The sequence below is a fragment of the Pan paniscus genome, chromosome 20 (assembly GCF_029289425.2).
Source record: "Pan paniscus chromosome 20, NHGRI_mPanPan1-v2.0_pri, whole genome shotgun sequence".
In the NCBI taxonomy this organism is placed as follows: Eukaryota; Metazoa; Chordata; class Mammalia; order Primates; family Hominidae; genus Pan; species Pan paniscus.
The window spans coordinates 21,011,265-21,026,788 of NC_073269.2; the positions used below are offsets into that span (position 1 = coordinate 21,011,265).

At 52.3% G+C, this 15,524-nt stretch overlaps 1 protein-coding gene across 3 annotated transcripts; it reads left to right on the top strand.

Moving 5' to 3' along the window:
- Positions 1–562: 562 nt before the first annotated feature.
- Positions 563–13,806, top strand: HSH2D (hematopoietic SH2 domain containing). Of its 3 annotated transcripts, XM_063599985.1 has the most exons (7): positions 694–897; positions 5,041–5,192; positions 8,479–8,568; positions 8,970–9,135; positions 10,264–10,356; positions 11,509–11,630; positions 13,074–13,806. In XM_063599985.1, the coding sequence occupies exons 1-7, from the start codon at positions 700–702 to the stop codon at positions 13,132–13,134; spliced, it is 882 nt and encodes a 293-aa protein (XP_063456055.1). In that variant the 5' UTR covers positions 694–699; the 3' UTR covers positions 13,135–13,806. The 3 variants fall into 3 exon arrangements, with proteins under 3 accessions (XP_034800291.1, XP_003813615.2, XP_063456055.1); XM_003813567.5 differs by lacking the exon at positions 11,509–11,630 and having other exon boundaries at positions 586–897; positions 13,074–13,672; XM_034944400.4 differs by lacking the exons at positions 11,509–11,630; positions 13,074–13,806 and having other exon boundaries at positions 563–897; positions 10,316–10,559.
- Positions 13,807–15,524: the final 1,718 nt, after the last annotated feature.

The window sequence follows — 15,524 nt, forward strand, 5'->3', positions numbered from 1 at the left end:
TTCTCTTGCATCAGCCTCCTGAGTAGCTGGGATTACAGGCACCCGCCACCACGCCTAATTTTTGTATTTTTAGTAGAGACAGGGTTTTACCATGTTGGCCAGCCTGGTCTCAAACTCCTGGCCTCAAATGATCCACCCGCCTCGGCCTCCCAAAGTGCTGGGATTACAGGCGTGAGCCACCGCGCCCAGTTTCTGTTCCCCCTTTGTTGCTTTTGTTTTTGTTTTGAGAAGGAGTCTCACTCTGTTGCCCAGGCTGGAGTGCAGTGGCGCGATCTCGGCTCACTGCAACCTCCGCCTCCCGGGTTCAAGCAATTCTTGTGCCTCAGCCTCCTGAGTAGCTGGGATTACAGGCGTGCGCCGCCACACCCGGCTGATTTTTGTATTTTAATAGAGACGAGGTTTTGCCATGTTTGCCAGACTGGTCTCAAACTCCTGACCTCAAGTGATCCGCCTGCCTCAGCCTGTCAAAGTGCTGGGATTGCAGGTGTGAGCCACCATACCCGTTCCCCGTTCTCCCTTTGTAATGATGTCTCACTCCTCTTCACTGCTTGATAGATTATAGATGCCAGGAGTCAGGGGGCCTGCACCTGTCTCCGTGTCACCCCTGTGTCCTCCAAACAGCAGGCACACAGTAGGTGCTCAATAACAACTTGCTGGGGGCAAGACAGGAGCAAGCTGTCTCTGCACCTGTGGCACCAGATGCTTTGTTGGACTGCAGACAGGGTGACTTGGGCTGTCCTTGTTCCGCCCCCAGGGCTCACCTGCTTGAGGAAACAGGAACTGCCTCGGGGCAGCCAGCCCCGCCCCATTGACGTGCAGACCTTGAATCGAAACCCAGGCTCCTGCAGGCACTGGCACAGCTACAGCGAGGGCCTCGGCCATCCAAGGGTCTCCCAGGTATGTGACCCAAGAGCCTCAGCTCTCCTCTCAGCCCTCGAGGAGACAGAACGTGGGGGCTGGGCTAGGCCAGAAGGAGGGACAGGGCTAGTGGGGCCTGGGGTGGCAGGAGGGATTTTCTGAGGGCATGGGGGAGAGCTTCGTGGAGGAGGGGGTATTTGTGGTGACCACAAATGGAAAATGGAGCTGGAGTTAGGGAAAAGGGGGTCTTGGCAAGACAACAGCATGAGCAAAGGTATGGAGAGGCAAGAGAGAGAGAGCAAGGATGTCTTTAGGTCTAGAATGTGGGTAGTGGGGAAGTAGAGGCGGCTCCCAGGCCAGGGTCAGGAGCTTGAATTTGAGCATGCGGTCTTTCATCACTAGATAGCTGTTCACCAGCAAAGACCCTTGCACCCTCCTCTGTGCCGGGCCAGCACCAGGACACAGAAAAAAACAACAACACAGGAACCTAGCCCTAAGCCCTGATCCCTAGGAGGCCCTCAGGCTGGTGGAGACAGAGCAAGATAAAGACACTCTAGCTCCATGGAGTCATGGCTGGACCAGAGAGAGGAACAGGGGGGAACGTTGGGGACAGAGAGGGGTGCCAGGGCGTTGTCTGGGGGGAGATGCAGGAAAGCTGCCTGGAGGAGGGGACATTTTTACTGGGTTTTGAAGGATAAATAGGAGTTCTTCCAAGTAAAAAAAAAAGAACAAGCCTGTAAACATTACCCCATGCTAGGTCACAACTGGATTCATGAATATTGTATATATATCTCTATATATACACAGTGCTAGCTAAACTTTCCTAGGTAAATATCATTATTCCCAAATTAAAGACAGAAACACAGGGACAGAGAGCCGTTAAGTGACTTATCTGAGGTCACACAGCGGCTAAGTGGGCGAGCTAGGGTTTGAACCCAGGCCATCTGGGTCGAATTCTAGGCTCTTTTTTTTTTTTTTTTTTTTTTGAGACGGAGTCTTGCTCTGTCGCCCAGGCTGGAGTGCAGTGGCTTGATCTCAGCTCACTGCAAGCTCTGCCTCCGGAGTTCACGCCATTCTCCTGCCTCAGCCTCCCGAGTAGCTGAGACTACAGGCGCCCGCCACCACACCCAGCTAATTTTTCGTATTTTTAGTAGAGACGGGGTTTCACCACGTTAGCCAGGATGGTCTCAATCTCCTGACCTCGTGATCTGCCTGCCTCAGCCTCCCAAAGTGCTGAGATTACAGGCATGAGCCACCGCACCTGTCCCAGGCTCTTTTTTTGTTGTTGATGGTGATGGGGTTTTTTTGGGGGTTTTTTGTGTGTGTGTGTGAGGCAGAGTTTTGCTCTGTTGCTCAGGCTGGAGTGCAGTGGTGCGATCTTGGCTCACTGTAAACTCTGCCTCCCGAGTTCAGGTGATTCTCCTGCCTCAGCCTCCTGAGTAGCTGAGACTACAGGCACATGCCACTGTAAGTTTTGTATTTTTATTTTATATTTATTTATTTTGAGATGGAGTCTTGCTCTGTTGCCCAGGCTGGAGTGCAGTGGCTCGATCTCAGCTCACTGCAACCTCCGCCTCCCAGATTCACGCAATTCTCCTGCCTCAGCCTCCTGAGTAGCTGGGATTACAGGGGTGAGCCACCTTGCCCAGATAATGTTTGTCTTTTTGTTAGAGATGGGGTTTCACCATGTTGGCCAGGCTGGTCTCAAACTCCCGGCCTCAGGGAATCCGCCTGCCTCAGGCTCTGACAGTGCTGGGATTAGAGGTGTGAGCTACTGCACCCAGCCTCCAATTCCAGGCTCTTAATCATTTTGTCACCCTGCTTTATTAAACATTTCTTAATACAGTTATTTAATTTTGGTTGCCCCAGAATTCCCTCGGGCCGTACCCCAGAGGGTATGCTTGACATCTGGTTGGAGAAAGTCAATATTGACTGCCATTGGTCAACAGACCCCGCCTCCTCATAGAGACAGCCCAGTAAAAAGATCTTTTGAGATGTTGAAACATTAGATGGGGCCAATGGGTGGAGGGAGTGAGCTCCAGTTTAAGGACAGAATTTATGGTGAGTGGCCGGGCGCAGTGGCTCACGCCTGTAATCCCAGCACTTTGGGAGGCCAAGGTGGGTGGATCACTTGAGGTCAGGATTTGGAGACCAGCCTGGCCAACATGGTGAAACCCCATCCCTGCTAAAAATACAAAAATGATCCAGGCGTGGTGGCACATGCCTGTAATCCCAGCTATTCAAGAGGCTAAGGCAGGAGAATCACTTGAACCTGGGAGGCGGAAGTTGCAGTGAGCTGAGATCGCGCCACTGCACTCCAGCCTGGGCAACAGAGCGAGATTCCATCTCAAAAAAAAAAAAAAAAAAGAATTAAGGGTGAGCAAGAGGGGTCCTGAAGGAACAATCTAGCAAGATACAATCCTTTGGCTTGTCTTACACTCACTTAATAATGTTTTGCAAAACGGTGCTGCTTTCTCTCTCCAGCTCTGTCATTGGTACACAAAGTCCCGTGGTACTGCTTGCTTAAAATTGTCAAGAAAGTGTGGGAATTAATGATGCATCTGACATATCGTAGGTGTGCCATGAGTGGCTACAACGTGTAGTGACGTTGGTGGCAGAAGTGACTGTCTGAAGCCACATTTCTCTGGTGTTTAATGAAACCAAGGCAGCCAGGCACTGTGGCTCGTGCCTGTGATCCCAGTATGTTGGGAGGCTGAGGTGTTAGGATTTCTTGAGCCCAGGAGTTCAAAGCCAGCCTGGACAACAGAGCAAGACCCCGTCTCTACAAAAAAAATTTTCAAAATTAGCCAGGCATGGTACTGCATGCCTGTAGTCCCAACTACTCAGGAGGTTGAAGTGGGAGGATTGCTTGAGCCTAGGAGGTTGAGGCTGCAGTGAGCATGAGCTGTGATTGCACCATTGCACACTCCAGCCTCAGGAACAGAGGGAAACCCTGTCTCAAAAAAAAAGAAAGAAAGAAAGAAATCAGGGCAACCCTTTTTGACCACCACTGTTGGGTCAGCTGTTTATTTCGTTCACTTACCATTTTGTCATTTCCTTATTCCTCCAGGGGCCTTGATATTTACTTAATATTTAAATACTCTACTCTTTTTTTTTTTTTTTGAGATGGAGTCTCACTCTGTCCCCCAGGCTGGAGTGCAATGGCGCGATCTTGGCTCACTGCAACCTCTGCCTCCTGAGTTCTAGCGATTCTCCTGCCTCAGCCTCCTGAGTAGCTGGGATTACAGGCACCCACCACCTCATCTGGCTAATTTTTGTATTTTTAGTAGAGACGGGGTTTCACCATGTTGGCCAGGCTGGCCTCGAACTCCGGACCTCAGGTGATCCACCTGCCTCAGCCTCCCAAAGTGCTAGGATTATAGGCGTGAGCCACCACGCCCAGCCACACAAGCCAGTTTTTTTGTTGTTGTTTTTGAAACATGGTCTTGCTCTGTTCCCCAGACTGGAGTGCAGTGGCACAACCACAGCTCACTGCAGCCATATCCTCCTGAGCTCAAGGGATCCTCCCACCTCAGCCTCCTGAGTAGCTGGGACTACAGGCATGCACCCCCACACTCAGCTAATTTTTAAATTTTATTTTATTGATTTATTTGCTTATTTATTTTTTGAGGAGTCTCACTCTGTCGCCCAGACTGGAGCGCAGTGGCGTGATCTTGGCTCACTGCAACCTCTGCCTCCCAGGTTCAAGCGATTCTCCTGCTTCAGCCTCCGGAGTAGCTGGGATTACAAGTGCCCACCACCACACCCAGCTAATTTTTGTATTTTTAGTAGAGACAGGGTTTCATCATGTTGGCCAGGCTGGTCTCAAACTCCTGACCTCAGGTGATCTACCCACCTTGGCTTCCCAAAGTGCTGAGATTACAAGCGTGAGCCACCGCACCTGGCCAAATTTTTTAATTTTTTGTAGAGATAGGGGTCTCACTATGTTGCCCAGGCTGGTCTGGAACTCCTGGGCTCAAGCAATCCTCCCACCTTGGCCTCCCAAAGTGCTGGGATTACACATGTGAGCCATCACACCCAGCCACAAGCCAGTTTTAAGTCCATTGCTCTGTCCACCCTGGAGGACTTCTCAAAGGAGGAGGCACCATAAGCTTCAAGAATAGAGCAAAGATAAGAGGTGCATTAAGCTTGATTCTTGTCTTCCCTCCCTTCTCTACCCAGGTGACCTTCCCTCCACCCCAGGAAGCTATGACAGAGGCCGGGAAGCTGCCCCTACCGCTACCCCCACGGCTGGACTGGTTTGTGCACACCCAGATGGGCCAGCTGGCCCAAGACGGGGTCCCCGAGTGGTTCCATGGTGCAATCTCAAGAGAGTGAGGACACACCCACACCCTCCACCCTGCCCTCCCCACTCTGTCCTTGTCTGTCCCTACCCTGGGCAGCTTTTAACTGCAGAATTCTGGACTTGGCTCAGCTCAGTGTGGCAAGAGGCTAAAATGAGCTCCAGGCTCCCAGGCTTGAATCCTGCCACCTCTTTGGGCTCACTGTGTGACCTGGGGCAAGTTACTTGCTCTCTCTGGGCCTCAGCTTTCTCTATACAAGTGGCCAATAGACCGGCACTGCCAGGGGCCTGGCAGCACCCCACACCTCGCCCAGGCCAAGCATTACCAATCAACGATGGCAGCATGCAGCCTCAGAATCTTTCTCTCTTTCTTTTTGAGACAGCGTCTCACTCTGTCACCCAGGCTGGAGTGCAGTGGTGCAATCTTGGCTCACTGCAACCTCTGCCTCCCGGACTCAAGTGATTCTTCCGCCTCAACTTGCTAAGTAGCTGGGATTACAGGCACATGCCACCAAGCCTGGCTAATTTTTGTGTTTATAGTAGAGATAGGGTTTCACCATGTTGGCCAGGCTGGTCTCAAACTCCTGGCCTCAAGTGATTCACCCGCCTCGGCCTCCCGAAGTGCTGGGATTACAGGCGTGAGCCACCGTGCCTGGCCCCAATGTGCCCTTTCTACCTCAGACTGTGAGCTCTGAGGATGTGGGCCCGGCTCTAACTAAATGGAAGAAAAAATACTTATGGCCACTCTCTGCATGCAGGAAATTGAGAAAATTCTGTGAAGGCCACAGAGAGGAAGTAGTATTGGTCATGGTTTCTGAGCTCTGGGGCCTTGCTGAATAACAGAAATATAACATGAGTTGCACATTGCAATTTAAAAAAATTTTAGTAGTTATATTAAAAGAAGCAGCTGGGTGCACTGGCACTTACCTTTAATCCCAGCTACTTGGAATGCTGAGGCGGGAGGATCGCTTGAGCCCAGGAGTTCAAGGCTGGCCTGGACAACATAGTGAGACTCCATCTCTAAAAGGAATTTTAGGCTGGGTGCAGTGGCTCATGCTTGTAATCCCAGCACTTTGGGAGGCCGAGGCTGGCAGACCACCCGAGGTCAGGAGTTTGAGACCAGCCTGGACAACATGGTGAAACCTTGTGTCTACTGAAAATACAAAATTAGCCAGGCGTGGTGGCGCATGCCTGTAATCCCAGCTACTCGGGAGGCTGAGGCAGGAGAATCACTTGAACCCGGGAGGCGGAGACTGCGGTGAGCTGAGGTCGTGCCACTGCACTCCAGGCTGAGCAACAAGAGTAAAACTCCGTCTCAAAAAAAAAAAAAAATTAACTGGGCACGGTGGCGCATGCCTGTAATCCCAGCTACTCGGGTGGCTGAGGCAGGAGACTTGCTGGAACCCTGCAGGCAGAGATCATGCCACTGCACTCCAGCCTGGGTGACAGAGCAAGATTCCAGCTCAAAAAAAAAAAAAATTAAAAAATTAGCCGGGCGTGTGGAACATGCCTGTGGTTCTGGCTACTCAGGAGGCTGAGGTGGGAGGATCTCTTGAGCCCAGGAATTCAAGGTTTCAGTAAGTTATGATTGCATCTCTGCACTCCAGCCTGAGTGATAGAGTAAGACCCTGTCTCAAAAACAAAAAACGATTCATGAAACAGCATATGTTCCTTTTCTGTGTTGTTTTGGAAATCAGTACAAAAGGCCAGTGGCCTCTGTATTGAACAGTGCAGGACCAAAGTCTCCCCAGCTTGTCCCACGGAAGGCCACCTTCCTCTCTGTGAACTCCAGATAATAATGGTAATAATATAGAAAATAGACTGATTTCAGTGGCTCACGCCTGTAATCCCAGCACTTTGGGAGGCCGAGGCGGGCAGATCACCAGAGGTCAGGAGCTCGAGACCAGCCTGGCAAACATGGTGAAACCCCGTCTCTACTAAAAATACAAAAAATTAGCTGGGCGTGGTTGTAGGTACCCGTAATCCCAGTTACTTGGGAGGCTGAGGCAGGAGAATAGCTTGAACCTGGGAGGCAGAGGTTGCAGTGAGCCAAGATTGCATCATTGCACTCCAGCCTGGGCAACAAAAGCAAAACTCCAACTCAAAAAAAAAAAAAAAAGAGAGAGAGAGAATAATAGTAATAATAACAGCAAACATTTTGGGAGCACTTACCAGGTAGCAGCTGTCATGCTTATGTTGCAAGTTCTTTCTGTTCTCACAGCAGCCTTGGAAGTGGAGTTTACTCTCCCCTTGAGGAAGCTGAAGGTCAGAAAGGGAGAGATGATTGCCTGAGGTCACACAGCTGATGGACAGTAGAGCTGGGTTATGAACTCGAATGCATCTGAGTATACAGGTCCTTCTTTGTTACTTGTGACACCTTGATCCACCCAAAGGTGCCTTAATCGGGGGATTCCAGGCATTGGGAAGGGGCTGTGGGAGATGGGAGGAGGTCTGGCCTGAGATCAAGGTCATCAGACGCCTCCTAGCTCCTCGGGGGGAACATCCCTAATCCCTGAATAGCCCAAGGTCTGCAACAACTGAAAAAAAAAAAAAAAAGATGGGTTTGGGGTGTTTGTTCATTTAGAAAACAGGCCGGGCACAGTGGCTCACACTTGTAATCCCAGCACTTTGGGAGGCTGAGGCAGGCGGATCACTTGAGGACAGGGGTTTGAGACCAGCCTGGCCAACATGGTGAAACCCTGTCTCTACTAAAAAAAAAAAAAAAAAAGTTGGGCATGGTGGCGGGCGCCTGTAATCCCAGCTACTTGGGAGGCTGAGGCAAGAGAATCACCTGAACCCGGGAGGTTGAGGCTGCAGTAAGCCAAGGTCACGCCATTGCACTCAGCCTGGGAGACAGAGCAAGACTCTGTCTCAACAAAAAAAAAAAAAAAAAGGAAAAAAGAGGCCGGGCACAGTGGCTCACACCTATAATCCCAGCACTTTGGGAGGCCGAGGTGGGCGGATCACGAGGTCAGGAGATCGAGACCATCCTGGCTAACACAGTGAAACCCCGTCTCTACTAAAATATACAAAAAATTAGCCGGGCGTGGTGGCTGGCGCCTGTGGTCCCAGCTACTTGGGAGGCTGAGGCAGGAGAATGGCGTGAATCCGGGAGGCGGAGCTTGCAGTAAGTTGAGATCGCGCCACTGCACTCCAGCCTGGGGGACAGAACGAGACTCTGTCTCAAAAAAAAAAAAGGAAAAAAGAAAAATGAAAACTACCAGCCTTCTCCATGAATGATCCCATGGCCCCAGGAGTCTAACTGGTACGTGGGGCGGCTGGACTGTTTCATTTCCTTTCTGTGTGTGCCCTTCCAGGGATGCTGAGAACTTGCTGGAGTCACAGCCACTGGGATCCTTTCTCATCAGGGTCAGTCACAGCCATGTGGGCTACACACTCTCCTACAAGTAAGGCCTGGGCCGGGATCCAGGGCAGGGGCAGGTGGGCTCTTGGGTTTCCTTGGAGGGGGCAAGGGGTGCTTCATGTCATAGCTTCTCAGAAAGCAGCAGTAACTGAGGCTGTGGATCTGAGAACGGGAGCTGCTAGCCAAGCAATGAGTGAAGCTTTTGTCCATAGTGGCATGTTTTATCTGAGGCCAGCCTTTGTACTCCTGTGTTATAAATGGGGGAAACTGAGGCACAGCGAGGTTAGTAACCTGCTGGGTGTTGCATGGCCAGTGAGTGAAGAAGCCTGCATGGGAACCTGGGGTAGTCTGGCTGTAGCAGTGACGCTGCCGGCCCAAGGGCTGGGGACTTGGGGCAGTGATGAGGGGGAGTAGGATGTCCCAGCCCCCGCAGTGTCTCCGCAGAGCCCAAAGCAGCTGCTGCCATTTCATGGTGAAGCTCTTGGATGATGGGACTTTCATGATCCCCGGGGAGAAGGTGGCCCACACCTCGCTGGACGCCATGGTCACCTTCCACCAGCAGAAGCCAATTGAGCCGCGCAGGGAGCTGCTGACACAGCCCTGCAGGCAGGTGAGGGCGGGGGCCCACAAGGTTCACAGCCATTTCCTTGGGGCCAAGCCCCCCAGACCCCTTTGTTTCCCATGCCCCCATCAGCTCCTCTTGATTCTGTCACTCTCATGGTCCTTGGCCCCTCCGGCCCCACCCCTAGTAGTCCCTCTGCCCCCCACAGCGGTCTCCATTGTGGTTCCTGCTTCCCCATGGCTCTGCCCTCCAGGCCCATGTCAACAGGCTGATTTTTTATAAGGGTTCATGTGCCAGGTATAATCTTGGCTCATCTGAAGGAATGGCATCTTTCCTTAGAAGTCTCGGTGGGCGTGGCCTGGCCCCCAATACGCTTTCCTTAGAAGGCTCAGTGGGTGTGGCCTGGCTCCCAATAAACTGCTGTGGGTGGAGCATCTTTCCTTAGAAGGCTCAGTGGGTGGCCTGGCTCCCAATACGCTTTCCTTAGAAGGCTCAGTGGGTGGCCTGGCTCCCAATAAACTGCTGTGGGCAGGGCATGTTTCCTTAGAAGACCCAGTGGGCGTGGCCTAGCCCCTAAGAAACTGCTGAGGGGGGTTATCTCTCCTTAGAAGGCTCAGTGGGTGTGGCCTAGCTCCCAATAAACTGCTGTGGGCGGGGCATCTTTCCTTAGAAGTCTCAGTGGGTGTTGCCTAGTCCCCAAGAAACTGCTGTTGGCAGGGCATCTTTCCTTATAGGGCTCAGTGTGCCTGGCCTAGCTCCCAAGAAACTGTGGTAGGTGGGACATCTTTCCTTAGAAGGCTCAGTGGGTGTGGCCTAGCTCCCAAGAAACTGCAGTGGGCGGGGCATCTTTCCTTATAGGACTCAGTGGGCCTGATCTAGCGCCCAAGAAACTGTTGTGGGCAGGGCATCTTTCCTTAGAAGGCTCAGTGGGTGTGGCCTAGCTCCCAAGAACGTGCTATGGGTGGGGCTTCTTTCTTTAGAAGGTTCAGTGGGTGTGTCCCAACCCCTAAGAAATGGCTGTGGGTGGGGCATATTTTCTTATAAAGCTTAGTGGGCGTGGCCTAGGTACTAAGAAACTGCTATTCAAGGGATGGTCCCTGAGACCTGCCTTCCAGGGTCCGTGCAGGACCTTTCCCCCTCCCTAGTGCTGAGCTACAGGCCCCTTCTGCCCTGCAGAAGGATCCCGCAAACGTGGATTACGAGGATCTCTTCCTCTACTCCAACGCAGTGGCCGAGGAAGCTGCCTGCCCGGTGTCTGCCCCTGAGGAGGTATGTATATGACAGGAGGCTGGCACCTCCCACCTGGCTGAGGGGCAGGAGCGGAGGTGGTCAACAGCTGCCAGAGGAGGCTCCTTCTAGAATGAGAATGCGATCCTACAGCTTGGTGCTTTAAACCTTTCCAGTGCTTTCGCAACACCGAGATTAAAATTCAAACTACAATCTGAGTTCCTCTTTCTGCCTATCACCTACCCAGCGCCAGCCCTGCTGCCATACCGTCTGTTGTTCAGACACACCAAGCTAGCCTCGGGTTCTCTGCGTGTGCCGGCCCCACCTCAGGTCCTTTGCACAAACTGTGTGCCCTGCCCCTAGATTTCCCATGTCTTCATTCATTTCTCCTTCAAGTGCCTCCTTCCCCAGGCCCCAGACCTAAAGCAACACCTTCTGGATTCTCCTTCACATTACCCTGTTTATTCACTGCAGCGGACTTCCCAAAAGTGTTCCCCAAAATCCTATTTACTTATGGGTTTACATGCTCCCTGGCTGCCTCCCCAGTCAGACTGTGAGCTCTGAGAGACTGGAGACTCCATCTGGCTTGTTTGCCTTTGCTTCTCCCACCCCTCTGAAAGGACCTGCCATATTGAAGGTGCTTAACTAATGAATCTGTGGAGTAGATGAATGAATGTATCACAGCATCTTGGGGTTTGGGAGACCTTTAGGCACCCCTAGGTTGAAGTCTAAGTGCTCTCCAAGCCCCCTGCCTAGCAGGGGAAGTTATGACAGTGGTACAAATGAAACAGGCTGGTGTGATGGACATCAGTGGAGGTGGGGGGTGCAAGTGGGGGAAGGCAGTCAGGGAAGGCTTCCTAGAGGAGGTGGCTTATAGCTGAGATCTGCAAGGTGAGGAGGAGCCAGTCATACAAACAGACACAGGGAGGACATTCCAGGCAGCGGGAATGGCACTTGCAAAAGTCCTGGGGCTTGGTGTGTTTGGAAAACAGAACAAAAAAAGCCAGCATATAGATGGATTGGGGTTAGTGAGAGAGAGATTGTCAGAAGTTGAAGCCCCAGGGTCAGGAAGGGCCAATAGTGCAGGGCCTTGGAGCCAAGGTGAGGAGCTGGGATTCTAGTCCAGTTGCACCAGGGAGGAGCCATAGGAGAGTGTATGCATGGGAGGCCTTTTTTTTTTTTTTTTTTTTTGAGACGGAGTCTTGCTTTGTCGACCAAGCTGGAGTGGAATGGCACAGTCTAGGCTCGCTGCAACCTCCACCTCCCAGGTTCAAGCGATTCTCCTGCCTCAGCCTCCTGAGTAGCTGGGACTACAGGTGCGTGCTAATTTTTGTATTTTTGGTAGAGACGGGGTTTCACCATGTTGGCCAGACTGGTCTCAAACCCCTGACCTCATGATCCGCTCACCTCAGCCTCCCAAAGTGCTGGGATTATAGGCGTGAGCTACCACACCTGGCCGGAACTGGTGGTTTTAAATGTTTCCTGTGGCTACTGGCTGCAGAAGGGGCTTTCCTGGGCACTGGTGGAGATGGAAAGAAGGAGGAAGTGAGGTGGGGGTGGAAGACAGTGTCAAGGTGGGAGGGACAAAAATGAGAGCCCAGGTGTGGAAAGAAACATGGATATTTGGTCTGCGTAGTGGCTCACACCTGTATTCCCAGTGCTTTGGGAGGCTGAGAGGAGAGGATTGCTTGAGGCCAGGACTTTGAGACCAGCCTGGGCAACACAGCAAGCCCGTCTCCACAAAAAATTAAAAAATTAGCCAGGCATGGTGGCGCACGCCTGTAGTCAGCTACTCTGGGGGCTGAGGTGGGAGGATTGCTTGAGCCTGGGAGGTCGAGGCTGCAGTGAGCCATGATTGCACCACTGCACTCCAGCCTGGGTGACAAAGCAAGACCCTCTCAAAAAAAAAAAGATTTGTAGAGATGGGGTCTCACTACATTGCCCAGGCAGGTCTCAAACTCCTGGCCTCAAAAAATCCTCCTGCCTCAGCCTTCCAAAGCACTGGGATTACAGGCATGAGCTATCACACCTGGCCCCACATTTTTGTAAAGATAGTATTTTGTAACCTGTGAAAATCAGATAAAATTCATATTTCCATGTTTATCAATAAAGCTATATTAGAACCCAGGCACGCTCATTAGTTGACGTGTGACCTCTGGCATCCACTACAACAGCAGAGCTATGTAATTGAGACAGATGGTACAGCCTGCAAAGTTGAAATATTTACTCTCTGACTCTTTGTAAAAGAAGTTTGCCAGGCCAGGCGCGGTGGCTCACACCTGTAATCCCAGCACTCTGGGAGGCCGAGGTGGGTGGATCACCTGAGGTAAGGAGTTCAAGACCACCAGGGCCAACATGGTGAAACCATGTCTCTACTGAAAATACAAAAATTAGCCAGGCGTGGTGGTGTGCTTTTGGTTCTAGCTACTTGGGAGGCTGAGGCAGGAGAATCACTTGAACCCAGGAGGTGGAGGTTGCAGTGAGCCGAGATTGTGCCACTGCACTCCAGACTGGGCGACAGAGTGAAACTCCATCTCAAAGAAAAAAAGGAAGAAGAACAAGTTTGCCAACCCCTGGGGGAGACAGTGAAGCCATTTACTGAGACGAGAAAGATGGGGCATGGGATCAGGTTTGGGGGTTCACACGGGGACGTTTCTCAGCCACAGGGTGTCTGGGTGGAACCCAGGCTCCAATTTCTGGGACAGACATGGTGCTCTGGTGGGCGAGCTGCCCCAGGCCTCCCCTACTCTCATTTTCAGGCCTCCCCAAAGCCAGTCCTGTGTCACCAATCAAAGGAAAGGAAGCCGTCAGCAGAGATGAACAGAATAACCACCAAGGAAGCCACTTCCTCCTGCCCCCCAAAAGCCCCTCTTGGAGAGACCCGCCAGAAACTCTGGAGGAGCCTCAAAATGCTCCCCGAGAGAGGCCAGAGGGTCCGGCAGCAGCTAAAAAGCCACCTCACCACTGTGAACTTGTCGTCACTCTTGGATGTCCGGAGATCCACGGTGATCTCAGGCCCTGGGACCGGAAAAGGCAGCCAAGATCACTCAGGGGATCCCACCTCGGGGGACAGAGGCTACACGGATCCCTGTGTGGCCACATCTCTCAAAAGCCCCTCACAGCCCCAGGCACCAAAAGACAGAAAGGTCCCCACCAGGAAGGCCGAGAGGTCGGTCAGCTGCATTGAGGTGACCCCAGGGGACAGGAGTTGGCACCAAATGGTAGTGAGAGCCCTATCCTCCCAGGAGTCCAAGCCAGAGCACCAGGGCTTGGCAGAGCCTGAGAACGACCAGCTCCCGGAGGAGTACCAACAACCACCACCCTTTGCCCCTGGGTACTGCTAGAGAACAAGTCCACCCTGGCTCTGGGACTCGCTGCCAGGGGCTGCCACACTCCTGAATGTCCTAACATTTCTTCCATGGCCCCACACCATGGCATCCGGGGGTCTTCGGGAACCCAGGAAATGGAATAAAGATGTTTTTGGGGTCTGTTCCTGCACTCACCCATGGGGTGAGCTGGTTATTTTAGCAACAATCATCAGAGTGACGCTGATGGTTTGGGGCACCAGCTGTACATCAGCCCCAGTGCCAGACCCTCTATTCATTATTTTACGCCTCAGAGCAAGGCCCTCAGGGAGGGTCATCCTCCATGTTTTGAAGAAGAGACTGAGGTTCAGACAGGATAAGAGGCATGACCAAGGCCACAGAGCTATGGGTGTCAGCACCAGGATTTGAAGCCAGGTGAATCCGAGCCCTTTTCCCATATCATCTGTTTGTTCTGTTGTCTCAAAGCACACTGCAAGCCGGGCTCAGTGGCTCATGCCTGTAGTCCCAGCACTCTGTGGGGCCGAGGCAGGCAGATCGCTTGAGGTCAGGAGTTCGAGACCAGCCTGGCCAACATGGTGAAACCCTGTCTATACTAAAAATTTCAAAAATTACCCGGACGTGGTGGCGCATGCCTGTAATCCCAGCTACTTGGGAGCCTGAGGCAGGAGAATTGCTTGAACCCGGGAGGCAGAGGTTGCAGTGAGCCGAGATCGCATCACTGCAGTCCAGCCTGGATGACAGAGTGAGACTCCATCTCAAAAAATACATAAATAAATAAAAATGAAATAAAAAAATAAAAGCACGCTGCAGGGTCTCTCTCCAACCGGAGCTTCGTCCAGGCTCAACTCCGAGTGTGTCCCCAGCGGCACCCGTGGCTGTTCATGCCTTCCTCCTGGGGTTTTCATGCAGATGAAGGAGACGAGTTGTGTTGAGGGCCTGGTGTGCAGTAGGCACTTGGACATCATCAGTGTTGGTTTCAGGAGAAGCACATGAGCGTCTTTCCTTTAAAAAGGGAAGAGGCAGCCGGGCGTGGTGGCTCACACCTGTAATCCCAGCACTTTGGGAGGTCGAGGCAGGTGGATCATGAGGTCAGGAGATTGAGACCATCCTGGCTAACACGGTGAAACCCCGTCTCTACTAAAAATACAAAAAATTAGCCAGGTGTGGTGGCGGGTACCTTTAGTCCCAGCTACTCGGGAGGCTGAGGCAGGAGAATGGCGTGAACCCAGGAGGCGGAGCTTGCAGTGAGCCAAGATCATACCACTGCACTCCAGCTTGGGTGACAGAGTGAAGAGTCCGTCTCAGGAAAAAAAAAGGGAAGAGGCAGCCGTGTGTGGTGGCTCATGCCTGTAATCCCAGCACTTTAGGAGGGTGGGAGGTGGGAGGATTGCTCAAGCCCAGGATTTCAAGACCAGCCTGGGCAACATGGCAAGGCCTCGTATCTACAAAAATTCAAAAAATTAGCCAGGTGTAGTGGCACACACCTGTAGTCCCAGCTATTTGGGAGGCTGAGACGGGAGGATCATCTGACCCCAGGAGTTCAAGGCTGCAGTGAGTCATGATCACCCCACTTCAGCCTGAGCAACAGAGAGAGACCTTGTCTCAGAAAAGAAAAAAAAAAAAAAGCTGGCCGGACGCAGTGGCTCACACCTCTAATCCCAGCACTTTGGGAGGCCAAGGCAGGTGGATCACCTGAGGGCAGGAGTTCAAAACCAGCCTGGCCAACATGGTGAAACCCCGTCTCTACTAAAAACTACAAAAATTAGCCAGGCATGGTGGCTTGCGCCTGTAATCCCAGCTACTCAGGAGACTGAGGCAGGAGAATCGCTTGAACCTGGGAGGCGGAGGTTGCAGTGAGCCAAGACCAAGCCACTGCACTCCAGC